This window comes from Anoplophora glabripennis, unplaced genomic scaffold, assembly GCF_000390285.2.
Source record: "Anoplophora glabripennis isolate ALB-LARVAE unplaced genomic scaffold, Agla_2.0 scaffold1806, whole genome shotgun sequence".
Taxonomy (NCBI): domain Eukaryota; kingdom Metazoa; phylum Arthropoda; class Insecta; order Coleoptera; family Cerambycidae; genus Anoplophora; species Anoplophora glabripennis.
Window position 1 is genome coordinate 1 of NW_019417890.1, and position 18765 is coordinate 18765.

At 29.6% G+C, this 18765-nt stretch overlaps 1 protein-coding gene across 1 annotated transcript; it reads left to right on the forward strand.

Annotated features, from left to right (window-relative positions):
* Positions 1–348: 348 nt before the first annotated feature.
* Positions 349–15845, forward strand: LOC108916296 (nuclear pore complex protein Nup85). Its single transcript, XM_018722510.1, has 8 exons — positions 349–576; positions 647–1354; positions 3684–3806; positions 6220–6438; positions 10799–10911; positions 12400–12617; positions 14346–14564; positions 15745–15845. Exons 1-8 carry the CDS (start codon positions 553–555, stop codon positions 15843–15845), a joined length of 1725 nt encoding a protein of 574 aa, XP_018578026.1. The 5' UTR covers positions 349–552.
* Positions 15846–18765: the final 2920 nt, after the last annotated feature.

Below are 18765 nucleotides of genomic sequence, written 5' to 3' on the forward strand. Positions count from 1 at the left end.
ATTATAAGAAGTATAAAAAATACGTTTGCTTCAGTAATAAGTAATATGTAACAAATGTATTTTTTATGCTTATTAAATAAATGAAACTTTAAATTGTATAGTGGAAGTATGCAACCCATCGATCTATAAGATTGATGATGCAACCCATTCATCGCATGAACTTTGCCACCCGCCTGCATGGTGGCGTACCAATCGCTTTGAAATTGCGTGTTGCCTATCATTTATCCTTATAAATTAGCCTTCTTCTTTTCTCTGTTTTGTGGTCTCCATATTACTGATCTGTGGTCTTCATGGCCTTGTCCTTGTACCATTCTTTTTATTTGTAAATTTCAATTTCAAATGCATGGAGACTAGATAGACTGTATAGTCTCCATGTTCAAATGTATCAGTTTTTAGGTTATGAATGTTATAATTTTATATATTTTATTTTAGTGGTTTCAAATTACGATTTAAAGTTGAATTTTAGTAATTTTTGTATGTACATCTGTACTTGAATCACCAGCGATCTGCAGTATAAAAGTCCAGTATTCTTCTAAACTATAAAACATTTAAATGGAGAGAGAAATAAAAACCTTTGTAAGCATTATTATGGATAAAATTGCATGCATATTAATAGTTGCCAAATATTAATAAGTATTTTGTTTAGTTAATTTCAGATAACTTATGTAGACGGGCAGGGATTGCAGCTACTTGGCTGCCAATTAATCAGATATCAGTATTTGCTTATGAAAAGAGAAGTGTATCCCAAAACGATATCCCAAGCCATTTTGCATCTAATAATCCTTCTTCGGTATATCATTTAAGACAAAGCATTGTACTGTTTCACTCTATTCTTCGAAAACTTGTTAATGAATCCAATGAAGTATTTTTAACTTTACAAGGTTTAGCAGCAAATAAGAGCCTTGAACAGAAATTAGATTTATTAAAATTCAGTCGTCAGTATCGTTCAATTATCAGAGCATGTTTGGAAAATTTACAAGATGAAATAATGAAGTCTAAAATTGATAATAAAGAAGAACTGCAAAACTACATAACAATCTTTTATTCAGTTGAATGCATTTGGCATTTATGTGAAATTTTGTTCATTGATGTAATACCTGGCAATGTAGTTCTACCGTATCTGTTAGAATGGGTTCGTTTTCATTTCCCGAAACATGAAAGAAATGCTGCAGTTATGCTTGGAGGAGATTTAGTTGGTCTTGAATCAAACCCAGATTTCTGGAAAACTGTGATTGGTTCATTACTGCAGGGAAGAGTTAATGTGGTACGAGCTTTACTGAGACAACATTCTGCATCTGATAGCAGTGCCTTTAAATTGGTGGATCAAGTTTTACGAGCTATGCCGATTTACAGTGTAAGTAATTTATAACATTTCTAATTCAAAAGTGAGTATTGAAAATGTTAATGAGATATTATTACAGGCCAATTGCACTGTTATCGGTATTTTCTAAAATATTTGAAAAAATTATTGCCAAGAGAATCACAAACTTTTTAGATCAATATAATATACTTATTCCAAATCAGCATGGTTTTAGGGCAATACATTCAACAAACACTGCACTACTGGATTTTTTTACATTATGTATATGGTAACTTGGATAAGGGAAATAGTATGTTGGCTGTATTCTTGGATCTGTCAAAGGCTTTTGACTGCGTGGACCATGATATTCTACTACAAAGGGTGGAGTGTTATGGTTTTCGTGGTCAATGCAACAAGTTATTAAGATGTTATCTGACGAGTAGAAAACAGTTTGTTGAATTTTATGGTACTAGATCATCGGACTTAAATGTTGATATGGGTGTGCCCCAGGGTAGCGTTTTTGGACCCTTATTGTTTTTGTTATATATTAATAATATAAATAGTTGTATATCTACTTATTTGTGCACTTTTGCTGACGATATTACAATTGTGTCAACTAGTAAATCTGTTGAAAAAGCAATTAGTGAGTTAAATTTAAACAGAGTATTTATGTCAGTATTTTACAGATTCTAAATGAGTCTTAAATTGTGAAAAGACGTATTGTATGCAGTTTCATACTATTCCAGCAAACTATACATGTAGTCCCCTTATAAAATTAGATAAAACATCAATTCAGCACGTATCAAATTTTAAGCTTTTGGGTATTAACATAGACTTTTCATTAAATTGGAAAGTGCACAAAAATGAACTAGTAAGAAGTGCGCCAGTTGCTGCTTTGCTATAAATCGATTCTCTAAAATATGTAATATAAATGTGGTCAAAACTTTTTATTTTTCAAAATTTGAGTCAGCTTAGGTATGGAGTAATTTTTTGGGCAGGTGATAATACTTCTGTGATCCGTATATTTATACTACAAAAAAGGGATATCCGTTCAATGTATCATCTTAACGATCGTGAATCTTGTATACAAATATTTAGGGAAAAACGTATTTTAACATTGTCTTGTATTTATATTTTGGAATTACTATGTTTTGTAACAAAAAAATATTTCAAGTTTTAGAAACCAATACCTATTTTATGTGATACGGTCTTGATTTGCAATATGATGCCCATCATTTGGAATTGTGTAGAGATGATCCATATTATAATTGGTGCTGTTCTTTATAATAAATTAGAAACTAGTATAAAATCACTAACAAGTTTTAGTATATATGTGTTTTGTAAGGAATTTTCTTTTAGAAAACAGCTTCTATTCGGTTAGGGAGTATTTGGACTTTTAGTGTGTTGTTTTGTACATATCTTTTTTTGTGTGTAGTTTTATTGTATTTTTCTTTTTAAAAAAATGTCTAAAATTTTTTGACAATCATTGTATGATCATCTGGATGAATAAAGATTGATTAATTGATTGATTCCCGAAGCTAAAATATTGCGATTTAGCCAAACTTACCTTAGTCTAAAAGTTGATAGTTAAAGAGATACAGGGTGTTAAATGTAAAATATTTTTTAATTTTTTTTCATTATTTCTTAATAAATGCAAATATCCACACAAATCAGTATTATTCGTAACCTAATTAAAATTACATCTTAACTTGCAATTTAAATTGTATGTACATTTATGTACATTAAAATGAAATTTAATGCCGAGACATAATTTATTTTCAAATGAAAAAATGCATTATATGGTCTGCGTTTATGTGCAAACAAATTTTGTTGGACATAGAGCGCATTGTCGGTATTTAGAGTTATATCCAAATAGAGGGTAGCCAAATCGAAAGCTATTTCAAGACCTTTTTAATCGACTAGGAGAGACTGGTACTTTTCGTCCTAAAAGGAACAACGTGGGACACATCAGGTGCACTATTACAGTAGACCACGAAGAGGAAGTTTTAACTCATGTGGCAGAAAATCCAGAAGTTGGTAGTAGGCAAATAACTAGAACCACCGGTGTAAGTAAAACAACAGTCCTAAAAATCTTCAAAGATGTAATGTAATATTTTGTTGAAACTTCAACACCCTGTATCATGAAAAGTAATGGTTAGGTAAATAAAAAAATATGTAAAATGTTGTAACTGTTTAAGGAACTACCCCTAAAGTACAGCCCATTAGTTTCTGGATGCCCTGTATTTATATATTTGCTGTATTATCATGCACCATGCATTTAGCTTATCAATTACAGGTACTCTGCCTTACAGTACAGTTCTACAAGGAAATGTTCTTTAGCCCATCTAGTCTATTTAAAATACCTTTTAATTTTATTTTGTAGGTTGTTAGTGGTGTATCCATAAACGAATTTAATTTGCAATGGCGACAATGGACGGTCGATGTACAATCAAAAATAGATGCAAAACTCTTTGTTTCTGAAAGATATTTACATTTAATAATGAGGGTAAGTTTCATAATTTATAATTAAAGTCTCCACATAGTCTGTTGAATGGACCTATACTGAGTCAGAATTTGTTATCATTATGCTACTATCACTATTTTAATAAAATTATAATAGCCACTCTAAAAGTAAATACTTTGAGTCTCGATTAAGGGTTGATTAACTAATCACACATAGACAACAAACTGTTATACTTGAATTTATGTATAGGAAATTTTTCAGAATATAACGATGTTGTTAACATTGACCGGGTGTTTAGGACACTTACAAAACACCAAAAACAACACAATTTTTATCTACGAACATTCACAAGTTTAACCAAATGTAAGGTTGTGTGAAATTTACCATATCAGTTGAGGACGTACAGCCAATACTGTCTAGCAGGCGTAAAAGAAATTCAGAAGTATCAGAAGGGCGTATGAGCATACGGCTTTCTGCCATTATAGTTTTGAAAAATTCGTTCATACGCCTAAGTAAAATGCGTTAGAATAGATAGGCCAGTCATTATAGCTTTTATTATATATTATATATTATAAGAGTGTTGCTTATGAATATATATGCCCTTCTGAGATATATTAAGCGAATTGATTAAAAGAGGTCATATGCCCTAAAAACCCAAAACTGACTATAGTGGCTCTTACGCCCTTCTGATATGGCGCCCTCGATATGTGATCCATAGAAAAATTTTCGGATTTATTTTAAAAATGAACTTTCTTCATTAAAGGAAATTCAACCTACAATCGCAGAAGACGAAGTTTTACCTAGAAAAATTTTACATGAAATAAATTTTAATTATTTTAATGAAATTAAAAAAGTATGTTAACAGAAGAGAACGAAATAGTATTATGACGAGAGTATTGAGAAAAAAATAATAGGGTATCATATTTTTATAAAGCTTTTAAAATTTTAATGCGGCTATCTCTCTTTATACAGGCAGTCCTCGTATTTACGGCATGTTCAATTCTCAAAATAAATTACCTAAATCAGAACAAAGTAAGTCGATACACACTTTATTTATAAAACAAATCATGTATTTGGTACATACTGATTGCACAATTGAAAAAAATAGAAAGAACCATAATAAAAACCAAGCCATTGGTTTTGCTTCTTTTTTCTTATTTTCATACATTTCTCGATAACAATGTCAGGAAGTAATAATTTTGTTATTAACAATTTCTTTAAAAATTTGATCATATTCCTTAAAAATATCCATGGCATTCTGTAAATGTCCAAAGGCTTGCAACACTGAGGACCGCACAAGTGATATAGCCCATGACGTATCTCGAAATCATTGAATTAAATTGAGGACTTGTGTTAAAATATTGTTCAACGCAACTCGAAACGATGTAACTCGAGGACTGCCTGTATTTGAATTATCTGTATATCAGTGGCGACTCATTGGGGGCAACAGCAGTGCCAACTCAAAATAATTTAGAAAAAATTATTGCTATGAATATGGGTCCTTTTAGTAAAAGTAGAAGTTTATTAATTATATAATCTAGCATAATACTTCTACATATAACAAATCGAAGGCAGCTTTATTTTCATTTTATGAAATAGAAAACACAGCAAATAGCAAATAAGACTTTATTCCAATAATAGTTGCATCACGCTGTACCCATGGCCATCTATTTCTATATTCAACTGTTCCACACTCTACATAGGATCGGCAGGATGATCATGCATACTGATATATGAAATGTGATTTAATACATTTTATCAAAGATGATAATAATACCTAATCGCCTACAAATCATTTTGATTTTGTGTTCCTGTCAGGCATCAAATAAAGTTTCTAAGAGTACTTAAAAAATAATTGTTTTCTCAAAATTAGAGAAAACAGTACACCGCAAATATACCTAATTCGAATGTGAAATTAGTTTCAAAATTGTTGCGTATTGGAAAAATGTTCTTTTTTTAGTTCTTTACCATGTTTTAAAAATAAAAAAATCTCATTAATTTTTTTTAAATGTTCTCTTTATTTTAAACAATGAATGATTACTATGAATCTGAAGATGTTAGAGCAACCTTGATATTGATTGGAGGGAACGTTTCCAAATGTTTCACCGTTCCAACGTTTCCGAATGTTTCACCGTTCTTCACTGTCAGCCTCTTCAGTTAATTCATTATAGTATAGTATGTTTTTTGTATTTTATATTTGGCTGCTTTCTTCAGTGCGAGGTTATTGGTTAGGCAAAACTATTTTCATAAAAATAACCTAAAACCTATCCTTTTGTCGCAAATTAAAATTAATTTTTTTCATTTTTTTCAGAGGTGGCAAAATACCCAATAAATATGCTAAAACTATTCTATGAAACATTCTTAAATAAAAGAAATTTGTATATTTTTATTAGAAATATTTTGAAAATATAGTACCTATTCTGATAGATTTATATAGTTAATCTTTTTTTTTCAGCTTGTAGTGGGAGATGAAAATGCATGGGCAGAAGTTCAAGATAATTGTGAAACTTGGTATGAATTTCTGGCTGGTTGGTTGTTCTATTCAGAGCCGACAGTAAAATCATTTGAACTGGGACTGTTCGCCAAGCGCAGTATAACAAAAATGCAAATGAAAAATCATTTAAAACATTTAGATAGAGTTCTTCTAGCTGCGATGGAATTCGATATGTTTCAAGTAGGTTTTTCATATAAATCACATATTTTCTGCTTTTGAACCTTCGATTTATCCAAATTGATCAATTCAGTATAGACAATGAGAAAAGAGATAATAAATTGGTTGGATCCAGAAAAATAGCAATTTTATCAGTTCATTGATAACAATCAAATTAATCTTGGTGTAAAAAATAAGATGAATAAGTTGCTTCATTTACCCGCCAAAGTTGAGAAAACAATCTGATTAAAATGAAATTTAGTGTGCTAGTACTTGGATGTAGATATCACATTTTAATTTAGGTAGTAAATAAAAAAAATGACATACTTCTTTAATGAAAAACTATTTGAAAGTGCCTGATTCTCAGTAACACTTAAGTTGAAACAAAACATTTATCATTTTAGATTGTCCTCACTATGCAAATTATAAGTATTAGTTTCTCATTGAATTCATTTAATTTATTTTGTAATTCAAATTCGGAATGAAGACACCATAGTAAGGTAGCGCAGCCACATTACGCCCAAGTAAACATTGAACATTTTTTTATAAATAGTGCTTGCGATAATGTATTACTTTGACAACTGACAATGTAAGTACTACTACACCATACCACCAATCAATACAATTATGTATAAGCTTTTGTTTAGAAAACGGAACGGAAGTGTTATAATTCAGCCCTAATATTTTTATTTTTTAATTATTTATAATTATAATATTTAAATTCGTTCTTATTACAGATATCTTCACACACCTCGTGCTGTGTGTTATAATGTATTATTATACATAAATGAAATGTAGTGTATCAATACAAACTTTTATTTTCTTTAATTTCTTTGTATGTTATGAGGGGCATTTACTATCCTATTTTAAATTTGTCACTAAAAAAATTATTTTGTCATTTGCTAAATATATTATGCCAATACCAAAATTATTTAAATTACGTGTCCATTCATAAAAGTGCAGAGTTACAGGAAATTATTACTCAAATTTTGGGCGTTGGAAATTTTCTATGCTAACTCAAGAGATGGCGCCACTGAGTCTCGTCACCTGTGTCACCGCATATGTGTTTATCGTAGTATCGGTAGTAAAATTGATTAAAAATTATTTGAGAAATAAAATGTCACAAAGCAAACTTTCAAGCTTGGCAATTTATCAATACAAAATTAAGTAGCCAGGACTTTAGATCTCAATAAAATAATTTCATTGTTTGCCGATCAAAAGGTAAGAAAAATAGATTTTTTTTCAACATAAATACATTAGCATTAGTTTTGTATTTGTGTTATTACATTTGTTACCACTTACCATTGCACTTACCATACATTTTTTGTGCAATAAAATTGTTTTTCAAATTGAACTTTTTTGTGAAATGATGAAGAGGGGCCCACTGTGGTCTTGCACCAGGGCCCGGTTTTGACTTGCTATTTCCGTGGTCACAATTTACATAATGATTTTTTTGTGAGTGAATTATTTGTTATTAAAAATTTTATTCATTTTCAATCATTCTTATGTAACAACATTCAGTACAAGTTTTTGAAATACCCAAAGCAATGTTTTATCCTTATTATCAAGTAAATCAAGGTTTTAATGGCAGAGTCGAATTTAATCAGTCACATTATATAGAATGTGAAAAATCCGAGACGAGTCCATTATTTTTTCCTATAATTGAATTATTTGTAATTAAAAATTTTGTTAATTTCCAAAATAGTTTTCATGAAAGAATACCTATGTAAATCAGATTTGTATAAAAAAAATGCATAGACGATTAATAAAATAATTAATTTTTCTAAAATCATTAGAAATCCTAATAAAATTTAAAAGAAAAAACTGAAAAAAGCTCTGATAAATCTAGAATTTCTAGTCACTTTCAAAAAGAAAATATAATCATATTTGATTAAGACTGGAGTTATTTTTCTAATGTATGTGTAATTCTTTCAGTTATGTATAAAAGTGTACACAGAAGTGCTGATACACCAAATTTCATTTGAATCGAATAAAGTATTTTAGTATTATTTGGAAAAAAACGAGAAGTTATTGCCACCTTTCCATTGGATTCCCGTCCGGAAGATGTTGTGGCAGAAACGTCGGCTAGCACACAGTCGGAGCTGGCCGTGCAGTATTTAGAACTGTAAAGATCAGGGCGCCAGTAACCTATCAAATACCCACGTTTCTCAAGTCACTCAAAATCCGGTTACAAAATTTTAAATTTAAAAACTTTCTTGGATGCTTATGCCAAAACCAGAAAAAAACCACAACTATTAAAATATTCAAAAATATAAATTTAATAACACGTTTGTAGCATCAGAATTAGATCTCAGTTTCAACAATGAAAATTATAGAAACCAAAAATATACTTGTGTGAAGATTCAACCAAATGACAATAATTATAAGTATAAATTTAACCGCTCGTGATCACGGGTGACGCACAATAAAAAGATATATTAAAAATATATATATAAATAGGTGATAATAATTTTTGTAATTTACTTATATAAAAAAACAGTTGTAGAAAAAAACATACGAGACAAAATTATAGTTTCATACGCACATATATATGTATAAAAAAAACGATAATAGACGTGTATCAAGACAAAATTACGATAAATGCCTTCATCGGTATGAATTATCACTCATCAGATCAAAAATAGTACGTATTTATATATAGATTCAGAAAAGTAGGGCTAATAAATCCAATATAACTCAAAAAGAAAAGATAACTAAAACTACAGTTTATCTGTGGATGTTCAACGTTGGGGTACAGTAAAATGGCGGAGCAGTTTGATGGGACAGCCGGTATACTACAACAGCTCCCAATTTTCCACAATTTCCGAGACTTGTAAGCCAATCAGCCAGTATTCACCTTTCTGCCGCAACTATTAGGTAGAAAGGATGCACAATGCACCAGAATATGCACCATGTGCTGAAAAGCCCTAAAATCGAGATTTACACCACTGTTAAGGTCTAGTCGATCGCGGAAAACAACAAATATTGACTTACGTGGTTGGAGGGGTGGCTTGGTAGTGAGCTATATACATATAATAGCTTGTATAATTTATCTAGGTGTTGAAAATGTGGGCAGATGTCTTTAAATCCAGCAATGCAGCCGAAACTATGAGCCGTTAGCACAGTTTCCAAACAATACGGTCACAGTTATAATACAATTTTGTAATATATCCCAAAGGAATACTTTAAAATGTTAATATCGACGAAAATTGCAATAATTCACCTGCTTCACACTTTAATAGCAAACTCTCTTTCTAAGAATAATAAGTATATCGATACGAACGGTTTTTGTGTTTTGAATAGCCGCAAAAACGCTGTTCTATGAATATTCGAGACTACACCAATAATTCTTAACAGAAATAATAAAAGTTAAATAATTTTTTAACAAATAGTATTATTTAATTTTAACTGCTTAACTTTAAATAATAATAATAATATACTGATTAAATTTAGACATAATAAAACTACTCAAATTTATTTAAATATCTCCAAAGGAAAGAAAGGTGAATTTTATGTATATTTGGTTGTATACTACTAGAAGTTGTCTGATTTTGGAGCGGTTTACTCTATAATTATCCAAAATTGTACCAAGATTAAAATTTTAACGTTACATTATCTTCAATTTTATCATGCTAAACAAAGCAACTTTAGATACATATAAGTTTAGTTGTCTTCATAGAACCCACAGGACACTGTATACTTATACAGTGTAGGAAAGCGCCGATGGTCTATCACAAGTTAGGTGAGAGCGATAAAGTAAGACATAGAAATCCATGCGATAGAGAAGGATGGCTATAATGAAGGCTTCTCTTTGTCACCGCCCGTTTCGCCCTTCCACAAATAAGATCCACTTCTTATTTGTGGAAGGGCGAAATGGGCGTTGACTATGATACGCCTTCATTATAGCCATCCTTCTCTATCGCATGGATTTCTATGTCTTACTTTATCGCTCTCACGTAACTTCTGATAGACCATCGGCGCTTTCCTACACTGTATTGTATACTTATAAATTTTTACTAATCACTACTGTACACTTATAAATTCTTACTAATCATTTATAAAAGGGTATTATTTGGTAAACATGTTTGAATGATCCTTGCATGATGCTTAACTTTTGTGAATTGGGTAAAATGTGCTTTCGTTAATTATAATTAACGTGACCGTTTCAAAAAAATCATTAAATTTATATTAAAATCGTTCAAATCAACAAACATTATGTTACTTAAGAGTATTATTTTTTTTTATTTGGTTTGTATAATCTTTAGCAACACACTGTAATATCTTCTGCTACCCCTTAGGGGATCGCTACTCATACGTTTGAACAACTGCTTTATATTATGGATACTTAATTGTTTCTTTCATTGTATACAATCTTTTGATTTAGGTTATAAAGGAAATTCAGTATATGACTGAAAATGGATGGTTTGTCAGTCATTTTACAGATCTGTTATATCATTCAGGGCGATTGTCAACTTTAGAGAAAGAAGTAAATAATTTGTAAGTATTACTGAAAATAGGTAATTTTATATATATTTTATAGAGTGACTCATATGTGTTTCGTGAAGTGGTAAAACTTTCTTATTTGTAAAATTACGAAATAATAAAAATAAAATATTACTATTTACTTATTGCACATTATTAACAAATGTCTTATTTTCATATATTAACACGTCACCTCACAACACATCAGAAGCGCTGATTACATTATTTTGACATGTTATACTGATATTTTAGATGCATTTAAATAAACATAGATGGTGATGTCAATTTTGAATAATTACTATTACCTATATTAGTATAATTAAAGAAAAGATAATTTTCTCTTTGAAATGAATCAGTTAGATGTTGAAGTGGAAATGATAGTTCTATATTCTAACAATGTTTGTGATTTACAATAATCCAAAGAAGCAAGCTAGATCTGAGAAAGGAGCACACGAGTTGGATCAGTTTCAAATCAACTTTTGAATTTTAAATGTGTAATGGTATCATTGGTACCTACAACTAATTTAATATGAGATTGAAACCAGTATGAAAAAATATACAGGGTGTTTCGCAATCTGATGACTTTTCATTTTTAATTATTTTTATTTTTTATTATTTAACTGTGTGTTTTTGCCTGTTTCCATAGATAGACTTATCAAGGGTTTATTTCATAAATTTTTTTACAGGTGGCAGAATACTTAATAAATGAAAAAAGTCAATAGTTCTGTTAATTACTATTTTTTTTGTATTAAAATTGTTTTGCTTCATTTTTCATATTTTTGTATGTTTATTGATTTCTTAAAATCAATTGGATTTGGTCTTCAAAAGTGTTCAATGTAAAATTCCTCTAAACCAATAAAATAATAGGGAAGGTAGGATCTATACAAAAATGTGTTATATTCCTAATATAGTTATTTAAAGCATAATCAAAATGAATATATATTTTCATTTTATTCACAATATTATCATATTCGTGTTATATTTATATGAATGAATGATTGAGTAATCATTAAGGATTTGTCAAAACGTTATCTATTAATTCCATTATCTCAATAGTTACATTGTAAGTGTATATTTTTATTGTTGTAAAATGTTTAGTAATATTTAATTCTTTAATTACAATTTTATTTTCCCGCTCCTAACCATTTTTAAGAGCTTGATTAAAGTTTTTTCCCATCTCGCATAAGAGCCTGTGTATAAGAGCATAATTTTTAATATCATTTTTCAAAATACTGTATTGGCAATATATTTGGTATTTTTACATGAGGCAGTTTGCATATTTATTAACAGATTTCAATGATTTTGAAAACTTTCTTATCATTTTTTTTCAGTATCGAACCTCCTTAAATGAATTGTTTTCTGAATAAAAGTAAATATCATGCTGTTAATGTACTTCAAAATATTCTTAGCACAAAATATGATTATGCTTTGTAATAAGATTCAGTTTTATTAGCTGTAGTATAACATTAAAATATAATAATTTTGTTTGCTTTTGTTTTGCAGCTCTGCAGAAAAATTACGTGAATCTTTCATACTAGACTATGGTGTTACTCTAATGGGGCACAAATCCTTATGGCAAGTTGGGCTTAGCTATTTGGATTACTGCCCAAATGACGGAAATGTTGCTATAGAATTATTATTACCCAGAATCTATATAGACAATGAGGCCAAAGCACAAAAAATTGTTTACGAGGCCAAAAATAGGGAACTTCATCACATAGGTATGAGATTAGGAATTAAAAAAAAGAAAAAGTGTATATTTATAGATCTTATACAGAATTTTATCATAAATAATTGGACTCATAGATTTGAATCATTTACAATTCAAAAAGAACCATTTATGGACTTAATTCAAATTAACTGTATTTTTATTTTTCATCAGACCTACACAATTACGATATGGAATATTGCAACACCCCGTAAAGCAAAGTTATTGAGAATCTTGTAATCAAAGTTAGGATCACTCCTTAGCAAAACTCACCAAACAGACCAGGAAGGTCTATTAAAAATTCTATATAAATGTATCCAATTCTGATAAGAGATGTAATAATTTACTTGTTATATTCATTTGATTTAGTTTAGTTTATTATTTTAAAATTTTTGTGGGCAAAGTTGTGGATTAAACTGCTAGTAGTCACTTGTTTTTCCACATAGTTGACTTACTGTATATACTACTCGTATACAAGGTGTACGTGTACAAGAAACAATCACAGACTCCTTGACTCTAAATAAGTAGATTAAGCCCAATTTACCTATTTCCAAAATTGCTCCGTTTAGCCACTAGAGGACGCCAAAATCCGATTCAAATTTTTGTTTATTGTGAATATCTTAAAAACGACTTAATCGATTTTGACCATTTTTAGGACAGAGTTAGGTCTTTAATTGATGTCTTTTAATGTTATTTAGAATCATTTTCAATGCCTACAAATATAAAAAATCAGATACATATTTTTTTTTATTCCCTTGTACAATAACTCCCAATTTTTTTTTGTTACTAGTTGACTTTGTTTAGAAACTTTTTTTACTCTAGCAAAATTTTAATCAGATGAGTAGTTTAGGCAGAAAAAAATAATTTTCTGCATCATAATTCATTGTGCAACAAATAACGAAGTAGGTACCAGAAGTTGACTATGATATTTTCAGGATAAACTGAGAGAGGTTATTTATTTATAAGTAGTCAATATTTAGAAATTTTCAGATCCATTTGTTCATATAACTTTGAAGAGAATAACACAGCAATAGTTTCACTAAGTTTAAATTTTAATTATGATCAATAACGATACAATTCGGAAATTTAGAAGAGGCAGAGGTTCTTACACTCTTTTTCCAACACTGAATGTTTTCTTGTCATTATATCTTGGCTTTATTCACGATTTTCTGATCTCTGCCTTCCAATCTAGTTCTGTTTAGTCTTCTGTTAGCTTCAAATAGAAATATCTGCATACATATTGCAGGTCCTGTGATACTAGACACCTATTTGCTGGACTTTTAAATAATGAGGAAATTTTTGTGTCAAATTTGGTACCACATTTTACAAACTACTCATCTGATCAAAATCTTGCTAGAGTAAAAATAGATTCTAAACAAAGTAAGCTAATGACAAAAAAAATTGAGAGTTATTGTACAGGTAAATAAAAAATTATGTGGTTATATTTGAACGGTATCGGATTTTTTTTATATTTGTAGGGATTGAAAATGATTCTAATTAATGTTAAAACACGTCAAATAAAGACCTAACTCTGTAATCCAAAAATGGTCAAAATCGATAAAGTCGTTTTCGAGATAATCAGAATAAACAAAAAATTTTTATCGGATTTTGGTGTCCTCTAGTAGCTAAAAGGAGCAAATTTGAAAATAGGTAAACTGGGCTCGATCTTATCACTCAAGGAGTCTGTGATCTTCTGTTGTACACGTAATTTCCAAGTATTTTAAAAGAAAATATGTTTCAGTTCAAAGTATATGTAAAGCACAAGGAATGATTTCCATGAAACGAGGTAGATTAGGGAATGCACTTACTTGGGCTTTAAAATCACAAGATGGACCCTTCACTTCATTTTTGGCAGATAAGTTCTTACAGAAATATATTTCAAGTGGTAAACTAGTGAGTACGGACTTCTTGGATAATTTGGGCTCCTGTATGTTGGCTAGTGATCGATTAATATTTTTAGGTACTGTTTTTTTAGTATTCAAAATGAGAGGAAAATATAATTCAACATAAAGTGAAATAAGAATGGAGGTCAACCATTTTTGCTTAAAAAAATTATCAAATGACGCACTTGAAACAGTTGTGATTTCCAGTATCAAAAAACACTTACTTTCAAAAGAGAAAGAATATGGAAAATAATTTTATCAAAACATTGTGAAATGTATGAACAAATTTTTAGGCATCCATACCAAATTTTTAAAAAACAAATAGGTTTTGAATATTTTTGATATATCTACACTTTGTCTAAAGTTATCAAGTATTGGTTGAACAATAGTTACCTGATTGGCTATAGGATGATGAGAAAATATTTTTTATACTCATCTGAACAAATAAAATTATTACAGTAACTAAATCTATTGTGTATTTGTAAATCTTTCGAGTGGGATCTTAAATTTAGAACATGCAATAAATTAAATAGTATAATAAAACCTCGATTATCCGAGGTAACATGGATGACCCTTATCTCGAATGATTGAAAACTCGATAATTGAGATTTATAAATATTTTTTTTATTGTTATAACACTAAAAACTGCACTGTTGGACGTGTCATTATTTTACTAATCAAAAATAATTTATATAAAAAAAGTTGGTATTACAAATTCTTTAATTTTTGCCAAAAAAAACATCTCAATAGGCCTTAATTAGTAAAAATAAAAAATGACTTTTTGTTCAAAAGTACAATTTTTCGTAGTCTACCTTTAAAAAAAAATCTGTCCAAATTCAATTAATAAATTCAACTTCTATCAGGTCGTTCAGGTTTGTAATTTGCCAGTCTGTGTACATACATTGTCTTTCGCAGTTTGCACAATATTTTGGTTTATGTACTGACTGCACGCTAAATATAACCAAGATTGCATGGAACTAATGCATGTATGTAGATTATCCAATCTGCATACCTCATAATTTGCCTATAGTTAATCGAGGTCTTATTATAGAAGCTAAACATATAAGAATGTTATGAGAATGTTATGTACAATACTATAAAGCAAATGTTTATAAAAATAAAGTTATTGGGGGATGATTAGTAAAATGTGAAATTCACTATGTATATGTTCCTCTCTGATATTTTTATTATTTATAAATAAAACATACCAATTTCTTAAAGAAATAAAAAATTTCCTTAATTGTATATATGTTTTAGGAAAGTATTACGAGTTTCATAAATTATATCAAGCTGAAGCATACAGAGAAGCTGCCAACTTATTAATATCTTTATTAGCTTCAAAAATAATTCCAAAATAGTAAGTATATTACGGTGTAAACATTAAATACCAATAATAAATAATATGAAAAAATAAGTGACTAAAATTTAAAACTTGAAGTGGCTGAAAAGACTAATCTAGATTTCATAATTTAAAAACCAGGGGCAATTCTTGTTACAGATTATGTCACAAGAATAAAATGTTAATTCATTTTTTCTGTTTATTTGGGGATTTTGCCATTAATTATTTAAATTTCAAAATTAAATAAACCTTTGCCCCAAACAGTTCAGCCATTGATTGTTTTAAAGGAATTATTTAATAATCAGTGTTGCGAGAAACAACTACACCGCGGGCTATATCCCCCCCCCCCCAGCATTGCTCGCAACACCTAATGCAACAACTAGAATCGCTTGTTAGTCTAACTCACCAGGCACAGACCGGTTTCGGACTGACTTATTAGTCCTCATCAGTGTGTCATAGGTGAGACTACCGACAAACGATCCAGCTGTTATAGTGTAGTATACTCACTACAAAAAGGTACATAGTACGCGAAGCGCAATGGCTCCATCCATTATTTAATGTTTATTTCAAAGACCATTCAAATTTATGAATGTAAATGCCACAGTGTTCTAAGAAAAAAAAATTCAAAAGAATGCTTGAAATATGAAGATGGTACAATGAAAAGCAAACGTTAAAAAGCCGTGCCACCTATATTTAAACAAATTAAGCAATGAACTTCATTGATATAGATCACTATGAATATTAATAAATAATCTAATAATTTTGATAAATTAGGAAGTTAATTTCTAAATTGGACATTTGGCAACCGATAAGATTTTTCCAGAAAAACCAATAAATAAAGAATATAAGTTTTATTTTATTTTAAAGATATTAAACTAAATTAATTATAAAAATTTACTGTAAAAATTATGTTTTTATTTAATTACGTATTTCTACACCACACGTCGCAAGATATTTTTGATTGAGCAAAACTAAATTTATAAAATCAAAATATGCAGTTATTGTATTTCTTTACTTTATTTTCTTACAGCATGCCTACTGAAATTAAAATGTAATCTGAATCCAATATTTCAGTCGAATTAGAGTATGAACGTGAAAAAATTATTAGTAGACATTTTATTGCATTTTATGAGGGGGAAGTATGTATAATGATAATATCAAAAAAGTAACTCGAAAGAAGTGATGCTAAGATGACCAATCTAAATGAGTGGCAAATTTACGTGTTTTTTCACTTTTTTTTACTGCTCACAAAAATCTAGACAACCTATTGTCATTTTATGTTGTATTCAATTAAATTACGTACAATTTAAGGTCTTTAAAGTCATATTTCACTAATTTGCTAACTGTAAAATAAAGGTTGAACGCTGAAGAATGATTTTTCTAAAATTGTACATTATTACATATTGCAAAAAGGGATGGATGTTGATGCAATTTATGGAAAAGACGGTCCAAAGACCAAGATGTATGCCGAAGATCGATCGATTAACTGAAATTGTTGCTCCAGGTATTTGTTAATTAATTTGTTGTTTTTGCAAGAAATTGTTTAATTATTAAACGTCAATTTTAGAAGTTAATATCGTAGATATAGATTCTAATTGATCTAAAGAAACGTATTGAAAACGAAAAATTTGAAAAAGTTGAAATTTACAACTAACAAAATAGGACGTGCAAAACAGCGTTATAAACAAATTGTCTCAGGGTCAGGCAATTGCCGCTCGGGAAGTCGCTGTTTTTGTAATAAATAGAGCTTATTTTTATGGTAATTTAAAAATAAAATTGCCTACGCCTCTTTGTTCCCAAGACAGCTTTTTTTTATAACGTAAGTTGTTAATTTAATTAAGTATTGGACAAATCAGACCAGGATTTTAGACACAATTAAAGAAAGAGTGAAACGTTAATTTTCAGAATGTGGTAGCAGCAGTAAAAATTAACGTTAATAAATGGCCTACACGTGAGAGGGCCGGACTCGCGCATGTGCGTGAACGTTGCTCAATCACGCGAGATTTTTCAAATTCGATTCGGTTCTTTTCCATAAATTTCAAAGACCTCAGAATTCTGAGGTCTTTGATAAATTTCATCAACATCCATTGCTTTTTGCAATAATGCGCAATTTTTGCAAACTGATATTTCCATGTTCGATCTTCATTTTATAGTTGACAGGTAATAGGTGAAAAATAATACCTAGGTACCTTAAATTGGATGGCGTTATGCAGAAAGCTACCAACCCACAATAGTGACAAACCGAGATAATCAACTCTAAAGTTTCTATTAATTTAAAAAATCTGTAGGATGTTTAAATACTACTTTGTAATTTTCTTTTGATTCAAGATAGGTCTTTTGATATTTTATCTATGTTTAAATATTTTATATATAAAATAAAGGTAAAAATGGCGACTTTTTGTGGGTTGGTAGGTTTTTGCATTTTGCAAAACTGGGAACTAATACCAATAATTTTGAATTAAAGCAAAAGTAGTATGAAAAATAATTATTTTTATTTATCAAAAAACAAGATAATGAAATTCCAAACTATTAATTTTATAAAGTTTTTATTTTATTCTACATCGTCCACTTCAAAATCTAAATCTTCAACATTGTAACCCTCAACATCTTCATTTTTATTGGCACCCTGCAAATTTTGATAAAAAGGCAATGCATCTGCAGGAATAAGATGCATCATTTCCTTTAAATTCTGCAATTTCGCATCAGCGATAGGCTTTCCGTTGGGCCACAGTGGTATTAAGTCACTAAAAATTTCTTCGTTACCAGGTCTACCTCGAGAAGATTTTTTGATCGAAATTTTTTGATAGGGTTGTGAAAAATCATGTTGCTGTATCATTAGCCAAAATGGCTCTTGTTTTTCTATTTTGATTGATTGTAATTGAAGAACCCCATATTTGCAGAAAGCTAACAACCCACTTGAGTGCATCTGGCGCTATATT